Source organism: Squalius cephalus (genome assembly GCF_949319135.1).
Source record: "Squalius cephalus genome assembly, chromosome: 5".
Classification (NCBI taxonomy): Eukaryota; Metazoa; Chordata; class Actinopteri; order Cypriniformes; family Leuciscidae; genus Squalius; species Squalius cephalus.
This window is the reverse complement of record NC_137126.1, coordinates 28068742-28079975: the sequence shown is the minus strand read 5'-3', so window position 1 is coordinate 28079975 and position 11234 is coordinate 28068742. Positions and strand designations below refer to the sequence as shown.

Genomic DNA, 11234 nt, shown 5'->3' with positions numbered 1-11234 from the left:
TTAATAATTAAATTTTGTTTTATATATATATATATATATATATATATATATATATATATATATATATATATATATATACAGTTGACGAATTTGATATAAAGGTGCCATGTTACATTCTCTTATCTTGAATTGCTAATATGATAAACAATACAGTGATGTCATGCTGAACAGTTCTTCATAATATACATTGATATTTATACTGCACCGTCCAATTACATCCCGAATATAGACGAATCGACCAATCGCTACGCGTATCCCTGCGCCATGAACTTCTTTTGGTAACGGAAGTTTTTAGTGTCAAGACTTGATTGACATGGATATAGACCAATCAGCTACGAGTACGGCACGTATTCCCTTGAGGCTTCAGCCAATGAAAAACGGGAGAGGAGGGGCTTTGTGAGGTCCATGAGTAGAGTGGATTTGGGGGTTTAAGAAGAAAACAAGGATAAATTCCAGAGGTTGTGGTAAGTCGAAATGGCTTTTAAAAGTTTATTTGTTTAGTATTCTATTTGGCAAACTGACATATCAGTGGCATATGCGTAAAGATACACAACATTCCGTACGAAAAGTAGCTTGTTGTCAGCTGAAGCTAAATGTAGCAGCAGCAGCAGCAGCAGAGGCAGAGCCTCGAATAGGGAGCCATGCTTCAGGTTTGGTCCTTTCTTCAAAAGAGCTGAGCTATGCTTTCAAGAACGGACAAAACCAGAGGCACGGCTACAGTCACAGCTCCGGTTCTGCCGTTGTACTGGTGTCAGCGCGGGGTTATGGCTTGTTCTGTGTGCGGTTAGTTCCCACATAAACGTGAGCCGACATGTCGCCAAGAGTCTCTTCCACAACCCCAAACTCTGTGTCTGAACTAACAAACAACTACTACAAACACAACGCACAGACTAAACGAAGTGCTCCTAACAAATAGATGTCTAGTTTCTGTTCATTTATTGCCACTATGATGATCTAGTTGCTGCTTTGGCAGGACCCCTGCTGTTCTGTTGGAGACAGACAGAGACTGTGGGCTGTTTTCCTTTTGTTTGTGTTGGGCTTCACTTTCTAACACACATTTCCATTTTCTTTGTGCTGTTGCTTTAAACCGACTCACTAAAAGAAAAAGCCCACTTAGGGAGCTCAGAAATGTCACTTTGTTTTAAAGAAGGTGTATATGATTCAGTATGTTAGCTTACTCAAGATTAAGTATTTTTTTGGTTGTCTACATCAGACTGGAGTCAATATAGCAACCAAACTGAGAAAATAAGGACAATCTAACCAGCAGCTTTTGATAATTTCTTAACTAATTTTAAGAGCTTCAGATACTCAGTCCGGCTGTCAGAGTGTGACAAAAGTTGAGCTCAATTATTAAGAGCGTGATTCAGAGCAGCTGGGGGCTGAAAGGGCCACCATGTGCTCATATGCCATGACAACAGTAACATAATACTAATGGCTAAAAACAAGCCCTTCTACCAGGGGCCTCCGGCTGAAACCTTATTTTAGCATAATATGTCCTGTGTATTGTCCTGGCAGTGTCACTTGTTGCTTTTTTTATGTTGTTGTTGCTGTGAGGAAGCACATTGTTTGACAAGACTAAAGGCATTGTTTTTTTGTTTTTTACTAAAGCTGTTCAATGGTGTGTATTTTTTATATTTGCCTCAGATGCAAACATATAGCCAGTAACAGAACTATGAATACACGCTCATTTATGGGTCCTGTGACTACAGTTCCACTCTGCTTGATGGGGGAGAGGCACGCTTGTTTTTAAGATATAGTTACAACACAAATTCCCTAATGTAATTCCTCATTTTTTATTTTTTACCTCAGTTTCAGCTTTTGAGTCACGCTGTCTTTTGTTTCTGAAATAATACTTGGACAGCTATTTTTTATTGTTCATCTAGAAGATTATTGTAATCAAGCCTGTGGCTTTTATAAAATGTACTTTACATATTTAAACACTTCATCGTGCGTTTGTGGAAATGGGCATAAGAGGGATAATTTCGATTAGAAAGCAGGTGAGGGTTGTGGAAAGACTGTGTGAGATGAAGCGTGCAGTTCAACCTGAAATCTCTCGTCTTTCTTAAGATGAGGCTGATATGTGGTGGGTTGTGGTTGTGGGCTGTGGTTTAGCACATAGTGTAGTACTGTGTCAGAAACACACATTTTAGTGACACACACTCTTATAGTGCTTTACAGGATTCAGAGCATGTTTTAATAGTTGTATGACCTATTTAAGGATGTAAGCTTCATTTATGATGATAGATCAGTCATGGAAAAGGTTCAAATGGCAGCTTGCTATGCACCAGTATTGATTTTTCATATTGAATTTGACAAGGGTTATAAGGGGTCTGATTCCATGTTTAATCCAGCATTGATTTCCAACCTTACATTCAATTCTGAATAATGTAAGAACAACACAATACTTTACAGATTAAGATAGCGTCTAATCAGAGAGAAGGGAAGTTGGTCAGGGTGATAATATGAAATGCACCATTTGTTTTCATTTTCCAAGCTGTCAGTCAACAGAGTCATAAAGAATCTTATGCCTTTTCCTTTTGACAGTCCAGACAGATTGTTTCAGAGATCTGATGACCTGCAGATTTGAACATTTTATAAAAGGGTGATTAATTAAATAGGCTACTACATAGAGTGACTGTGTACTCAATTTACATCAAAGGTTAAAGTGTGTGTGACAGAGTCAAACTGTTAGTTCTTTAAGGGGCAGTTTCCCAGACAGATTAAGCCTAGTCCGACCTAGACTAAAATGACCCTTTAAACCAGATTAAAAGAAATCGGCTTCCTCTCTTTTCTGTCATGGTTTTAAATAGGGCTGCACGGTATTGAAGAAAAATGCAATATGCGATAACTCATTAAATAACGCGATACGATAATGCTTAAAGTGTGTAAAATAAATGTAAATTATCTATAAAATATATTCAAAATGATATAGGCCTAACCTACATACGTGTTTCACATTCTTTTTGTGACAAGAAAACATCCCTTCAACTTCTGAAAGTGAACAGCAGCGTTTTACTGTAGCATAAGAAGTGTTATTTTAACATCAGTGTAAACCACAGGGTTTAGGGTTTCAGGTTATCCTACATTAGGTTTATTTAACAACAGAAACTGAATAATCAAATGTAAAAATAAAACACTGCTTAGTTTTCACTGTATGAATTAAATATATACTGATTCTTATTAAAGCTACAATAGTTAGGCTATTCAGCCAAGAGCAGTGAGTGATTTTTCTCTTTGTCTTTTGTTCATGACCCCAGCTATTGCAAGCCGTTGCGATATAGGTATACATTTGCGATATTTCGATAATTTCGATATATTGTGCAGCCTTAGTTTTAAATGGTCCTAGACTTAGTCTAGTCCAGAGTAAGCTGATTTCCAGGAGGAAGACTAGAGCTACTCCAGGAGCTTTCTCGGTCCGTTCCATGTTTTATAGGCAACCTCTGACATTCTAATTTAGTACAGTTGGTTTTAAATTAATCTTGTTTATTTTAGCTCAGGACGCCATAGTCCAGGTGTTAGTAATCTGTACGTAATCGGTGTTTCAGAAATACTTTTTTTAAAAACCATGATTAACTATTCTAGATTAAAGCCTACTCCTGTTTTACTTTAAACCCTGTCCTGGGGGAACCGTCCCTAAAAGTCTATAAAGAGATGTGCTAAACTCAAACATCTCGTAGTGTAGTAAGGTGCAGGTTGTTTGGCGCAGCTTATCCTTGTTCTTCTTTGACCTGTGCCTGTTGCTAAGACACAGTGGTTGCCACGGCAATGAGCAGAACTGAAGTGCTGAAATTCTTTCCATGGTGCGGTGCCTTCAAAAGTGTTCATCCTTGTGGCCTGGACAGGGTGACTTATTTACTCTAACATGCTTCAGGGAATCTAGAACACCAAATGTGAATTGAACAGATGTCACTAGTGTGTTCAATGATAGAAGGAAGATGGTGTTTTGCTGCTTTTTTCATGTATAAGTGTCTATTTTTCAAGCTCATAATAACTCATTGAGGTTTCTAGAGCAGGTCTGACATGTGGAAAATGTTCAGTTCCTTTGCACACCTATGAGTTGTGTAGTACAGATTACAGTAGGCTACAGGTTGTTGTAGATTTTTCAACTTGAATAGCGTTGCGTGTTAAAAAACAATTTGTGATTTGGTTTGACTCAACTGCTATTGATGGATCTCAGTGACGGACTTGCAGAAACACAGCAAGGAACTCATTTAGCAGGGTTTTATGAGCCCACAAAAGATCTTCTGCTGCTGCTTTTAGTCTGACCACACATGTTTTCTTACAGCAGTTAGCTTTTTGGCCCTTGAGCTTCACCTTCTCGTTGAGTAAAGCTGTTAAACAACACTCCAGCTGGTCACTGACGGTGTTGGAGGATGAGATGCTCACAGCTGTAGTGAGTGTGCCTGTACAGAGGTTGCATTCAGCATCTGCTGCTCAGCTTTGTTTCTTTATCTGTGAGTTGAGAGAGGACTGTGTGAAGTGGCTGATGATGGTGTGTTATGTGATGATTTTCTTTTCTGTCTCCTGATCAGATGGGAGGGGGGGTTGGGGTGCGGGGGGTGGACTGGGAGACAACGCCCCAAAATATGAGCAGCTAAATATTAATAGAAATGCCATATGCGGTTCTCCCACAAATACTCACAGAGACGGAGGCAATAAAGGGAATGGCTAAAATGAAAAAATGGATAGGCCTATTCATTTTAAAATTGGCTAAAGATTGCATTTATTAGGGCTGCCCCTGAGTAAAGATTTTTCTAATACAGTAGTAGTTGTTCATTTAAGCCATTAGTCGACTAGTCGCACATTTAGGCCTATATAAATTGAATTACTTAAATATATACTGAGACTGAGGAGAATACTAAACCATAATGAGCGTTTAATAGCCTATATATAGGTGTAATGCTCAAGCGCACGCATATAAAGCCTGCCGCAAATAATCGGCAAAAGTAATGATTATGAATGTGTCGGAAAAAATAGACATTTTAATTATTTATTAATAAGCTAGTGTTTTCTGAGTCAGTGTCGGCTGCAAAGTTGACGATGTTGATTCGCCGCCACCTCCTCAGTTTAGTGAACACGCCTTTAGAGAGAAATGCAGAGAGTATTTCTTTTCGTTTTGAATTGGTTCATTTAAAATACATTTCAAGCCTATACGCTGAGTTTCGGTTCATTTTTGTCCATTAAAAAATTCTATTAAACTAGATATTGTCCTTGTCTTGATTTTTCCATAACTCATGATGTTCTTGTCATTCTGCTGATGTTTCAAAGGTGTTCTGGGGTTTTGTGCCTGGGCATGGACCACCCTGTGCATAGAGGAGACACCATGTCCATCGGACTACACGACAGGTACTGTGCAATGTATGTCATTTCTTTCTTCTATACACGCATACACACACACTCACACACACTCGTACGTCACGTTCTCTCTCCGTCTCCCCTGTACAGAGACACATAAGTTCTCTCCTGCCTGGAGAGAGAGTAAATCTGTAGATCTGTTTCTGTCATGAACACATTATACACACATGTTCTGAAGTGTCTCAATTCTCTCTCGCTCTCACACACCCCTCCACCAGTCTAATGTGAGCTGTCATCATGGAGGACATTGCTAAAACTATGACATCCGTCCTGCTGTGTGTGTGTTATACAGTCGTCTCAGGGGGTTCAGACTGAACTTTTCTTTTTCTTCTATGATTCTATAATATAGACTTGTTCTGTGTTGTTGATGTCGCGTACTGGTACTAAGCTACCTGATTCCTCACTTTAACTGTGCCCTTCAGTCAGCTTGTGTGTTCACGCACTAGGGGTGCAGTGGTTCAAGTTTGTCTTTGTATCTCTATTCTGTCGTCGGAGTTTCAGTTCACTCTATGAGGGAGGCACCATTTGGAATCAGTTGAAGCCAATACCAATAACTTATATTTTAATATGATCTGTTTGCCGGCATACATTTTCAAAAAGACTTTGCTTTTTTTTCCAGAGTGGCCCAAGTGTTTTTTTCTTTTAAACTATCCAATCAGTGTGGAAGCCCATTTTTGCCTTAGTAAATAAAATGAAAAGGTAATTATGATTTATATATTTGACAATTGCAACTTATTTTCTAATAATTGCAACTATATATCTTGCATTATGACTTTATTCGCAATGTGAATTTATTTCTTAGTATAAAGTTTCAATTTTTTTCTCATTTTTTTTATGTTGAGGCTGCCTAAAAAGGGCTTCCATAAATCATAAATACTCTCTGCCTGTGAATCATTTTGCACGGTCACGTTTGTTGACATCCAATAGAGTGCCGCAGAAATGAGTCCTAAAACCTGGAAATGAGTTTGCATTTTTGCACTTCCACTTCCATTGTCCCGAAGTCAATGAGTTTTTTTGAATGGATGTTTGGTTAAATCCCTGAAATAAGGTCTGTGGATAACACAAGCTCAAGATATTTTTAGTTTTATTCTAGAATATAAAATGAATAATTCACTACTCATGAGTCTTGATTCTTTTACATGTCTTTAAAAAGAAGGTAGCTAAAAAGTGTCTAAATGAGGCTATAGCTGCTGTCGGGGACATTAAAAGTCGTCACACCAAACAGAAAAACTCTCTCACTAGTCGGCTTTTACAGCCTTGTTGTGTTTATATGTGCATTCTTGCATACTTCTCTAACTCAAACTTTCCATATTTTCTACTCTAATCCAAAAGCTATTGGAAAAATCCTATTTTTATCAAAGGAACAAGGGTGATGCTTACTTCCGAGTTGACTTATAAACATACATCACCCCTGCAACACTCTATTTTCTGACGTGCATTTGAAATGTTGATCTTAGCAACTGTAAGAAGAGCTGTCTTTAAGCAATATGCTTCAGCAAAATGTGTTCTCTCTTGTTTTTGGATTTATCTTTAGAGTGTGTGATGCTGAACCTCCAAAACTGCTATTTATTCTGTTATTAATCTTATCGTGAGTGACAAAATATATCAAATGGGTTTGTCACAGACTAGTGCTGTGATGAGTGAGGCTGAGAGAGGGCATATGTGCACAATTGTTTCTATCACACTCTTCTGTTACATTAAGGAGACTATTTAGATCTGTATTTGTATCTTTGTTGTTTAATTCATTGTTACACCCATTTGCAATCTAGTTAGCTATACTAGGGGTTGGTGATATGACCAAAATCTAATATCACAATATGATTAATTTTATTTCAAGATAACGATATATATCAAGACGTGATATAGATATAGATATAATGAAATAGACCTACCTGAAAACTTAAAGCACTAGAAATAAGAAATACTACACTCTTAAAAATAAAGGTGGTTTTTCACAGTCATGCCATAGAAGAACAATTTCTTGGTTCCCCATATAACCTTTCAGTGAACAGTTCTTAAAAGAACCATGTTTTTGTAATGTGAAGAACATTATAATAATCTAAAGAACCCGAACCTTTTGTGCAATGGAATATGGGCAATTTAATACATAAGTATGTGTGTATTTGATCATTCGAGCCCAGCCAAGGCACCCAAAAGAATTCAGTTCAAAGAACTCCATACACTCTTTATGAGCAGCGGCTTTATGTGTTCGTTTAGAAACCATCTCTTATTGCGCACTGCACATATACTGAAATGAGTTTGCTTTCGCTGCTTATTGCTGTTGTTTAAAATCACTGTTTTTTTTTTTTTAAACAGCAAGTCTTAAAAATGCATTCAAATGATAAGCTTCCGTGATGGCGCAGCGCGGCAACATCATGTGAGCGTAACCACAGTAGAGGCAATGGTCTCAATCTATCTATCGTCAACTATCGTGACTACTGGTATATCGCCTACCCATAAGCTATACAGATAAATGCTTTTGAAAATAGACATTTTAAATTTTTATTTTTATTTTTTACTCCAAATATACACAAATTAAATTTGTTACACTCTCACTAACTATGTGGTGTCATACTAACTCACTGACTAGTTCTCACTCGCACATATGATACAAACGTGTGTCATGGCAGGCAGATGACTGAGATTTGTGTTCTCTACAATCATGCCTGATTGTTTGCTGTCTGTGATGGATAAATCACAGCAGAATTACACCATGAGTTCAGATCACTATAAACACTAAACACTCAATTAAACAGCACAGCTCCTGAAGTGAGCGCAGCATGTTGGCTGGATTCTTCTATATTGTTTAACAGGAAAACAAAGGCAACTGTGAATTTCATCGATCTGAGCCGACCTGCCGCCTGCTGAAATGTTACACGCACTGGCCTCGTTTTGTGTCTTCAGATGCCAAGTTGGCACTTAAGGGCCGAGCGTGTGGGCATGTGGATTTGTGATGACTCAGACCCTTGAGATCATCGGACTAAGATTCAGTCAGCTGGTGTGTAGGACAGTATTGACAGGGCTATTTCTGTGTTCTGTTGGAGGGATGATTTATGAGACTTGTAGCCAATAAACAGGTTCTCTTATGGGTCTTTTTAAGACATGTACAGTGCCCCCAAAACTATTCGGTTGCTTAAGCTACATTTAAACACATGTCTTAGCATTGTATAATAAAATATAAAAGTGGCGTTTATTTGAAAGAAATGGACACTACCCTTCTAAAGTCCTGGGGCAGTTTTATTTTATTAATTTTTATTCAGCAAGGACACATTATATTGATCAAAAGTTGATCTCATAAAAAAAAATATATATATATATATAAAATTTGCAAATAAAGGCTGTTAATTTTGACCTTTCTATTCATCAAAATTACATGAAAAAAACTAACAGTTTCAAAAATATTAAGCAGCACAACTGTTTTCAACATTGATGATAATAAATGTTTCTTAAGCACCAAATCAGCATATCAGAATGATTTCTGAAGGATCATGTCACACTGAAGACTGGAGTAATGATGCTGAAAATACAGCTTTGCCAATAAATTACATTTTAAATTAAAATAGAAAAGGTTTATTTGTTTGTAAAAAATATTTCACAATATTACTTTTCCAACTGTATTTTTGATTGAATAAATGCAGCCCTGGTGAACATAAGACTTTTCAAAAACATAATACTGACCCTAAAAATTGTGTGTACGGTAGTGTTGTTCAAAGAAAATTTCACAAAAAGTTTGTTAGGTTTTTAAATGATGAAACAATAAGATGTATATGGGCACTTTGTTATTTGTCAACCGTTACGTTAGTGGATCATGTTTATTTTTAATGTGTAAGTGTGTACACCAGTGTGTACGAGGTGGGTAGAGTATCCAAAAACTATACTCAAGTAAAAGTACAAGTACTTATAGAAATATTTACTCAAAGTAAAAGTAATAATCTTAATAGTTACTTGAGTAAGGGTAAAAAGTATCAAGTATCCAATTAAAAAACTACCGTACTCAAGTAGCTAGTTACTTTGGATCATATATAGGCCTATGTATGTATGTATGTATGTATATATGTATATGATATTATTACAACATATTACAACATGATATTATTTAGATATTTTTATTTTATTTAAATTACTATTATTATCATAATTAGGGTATCTTTGCAACAAAAACAGAAGAGACAAGCATTATTTCTGCCATCTGTAGCCGAAAATCATTGCCTGTCCTTTGATTTGTAATAGTAACTTATACAACTACATTTGGATTATTAGACAATGTCGAAATAAAGTGAATCTGCAGAGTTTTGCATTTAAAGGCAGGGAACCATTGACAGAGAAGAGTTAAAACTCTTCACATGTGCTTGCGCTCATGACCGCTACTGAACATCTGAACACAAACAACAATCAAATGCACATTGACGGATCCTCTTCCGTCTGTTTTCCAAAATGTAATCAAATGTATATTTCTGCAAGCATGTTTAAACTGGTTAACTGTGTCTAAGGTAGGCAAAGGCATTCATTTTCAAGACGAGTTTGCACGCCACTGCGCTATACACACAAACTACCGCGGGATGGCGGGTGTTCGTTTCATAAACTGTGAACAACGGTAGCTTATTTAATCTATAAATTAAGGTATATGTCCACAAAACTGGTAATGGCATACGTTGTAGTAGTGCTGTCGTGGCCTAATAATCTGTTTGGTTGTAAAATGTCTTAAATCTGCCTGTTACGACTCTGTGTGTGAAACCGCTTCAGACATTTCAGTGTGTGAAGGAAACTGAACAAATCATTCAAACTGATTTGCGAACCAATTTAGACACATCTGCCAACTTGTTTGATGAAGTCTTTGAACAGAATCGACTCAAAAGAGTGATTCATTTGTGAATTGAGCATCGCTCATGCCCCAGAAAAAAGATACTGCGCGCATTTAACAACATGTATTGCATTAAATTAAAGTAACGAGAGGAACGTCACCCAACGTAACGAAGTAAAAGTACAGTTTTTTTTATTAGAAATGTACTCGAGTTAAAGTAAAAGTACCCACATTTAAATCTAGGCTACTCTTATAAGTACAATTTTTCCAAAAAAAAAAAACACTCAAGTAAATGTACTTCGTTACTACCCAGCACTAACTTCATGCATCCACTAACAAATCACCTTTGCAAAATTTGCTCAGAAAAGGTAGATCTTAGAAAACGCCTACTATCTTTTGTTCGCGCTTATGTGATTGTCATCGGAAAGGTCTTAGTGCATGATGATGTGCTTGTATGCCTTCTATTCTATATTTCTGTCACTCTCGTAAACTCTCTAGCACACTTAGATCCTGTCTTTAAGCTGTTTAGGACCTTCAACCATCTGTTGCATATTTGTCGAGGTTGCTATAGCAACAGCTTCCTGTAGGAGAGTCTGAACAATGTAATGGCGGTGCTGGGTGGTTGATTGTTGCTTTTATTTATCCATTTTCCCCCTAGCAGTTTAAAAAATATTAAGGGTCTTAAGGTACAGCATGATGATAGGGATTCACAGAAGAATATTATCTGTGAACTTTCTCATTAAACGCTTTCGCACCGGAGGAACCTTTTCATAGTTCCTAGAACTAATGGCGGAAGTACCCGCTTTTTGGCGTGTTCGCACCGCAGGAACTGGGAGCGATTTTAGTTCAAGGAACCCCTTTGGGGGAACTAAATTAACTCCTACTTCAGAGTAGGGTCTAACCCAGCACAATAGAGTGATGCAGGTATGACGTCACTTTGTGACCAATCAGCCGTTAGCATCACACTGGTTCCCTCGACAAAAACCCAATAAGATTTTCCCATAGGCTTTTGGATTATTGCTAAAAACAAGCTACTTGCACGTTTTGTCCATCAAGATAATTTTCACAGATGAACACA

At 37.2% G+C, this 11234-nt stretch overlaps 1 protein-coding gene across 5 annotated transcripts in view; it reads left to right on the top strand.

The window, feature by feature from the left end:
* Nucleotides 1-385: 385 nt before the first annotated feature.
* Nucleotides 386-11234, top strand: part of klhl13 (kelch-like family member 13) — a 55339-nt gene continuing 44490 nt past the window's right edge. For 2 of the 5 annotated variants that reach the window (XM_079872996.1, XM_079872993.1), the window contains exons 1-2: nt 386-464; nt 5269-5346. In XM_079872996.1, the coding sequence (XP_079729122.1) occupies nt 5294-5346 (53 nt within the window). In that variant the 5' untranslated portion in view covers nt 386-464; nt 5269-5293. Of the gene's footprint in view, nt 465-4398; nt 4455-5268; nt 5359-11234 lie in introns of those variants that run through there. The other 3 variants (XM_079872995.1, XM_079872992.1, XM_079872997.1) reach the window with 2 other exon arrangements.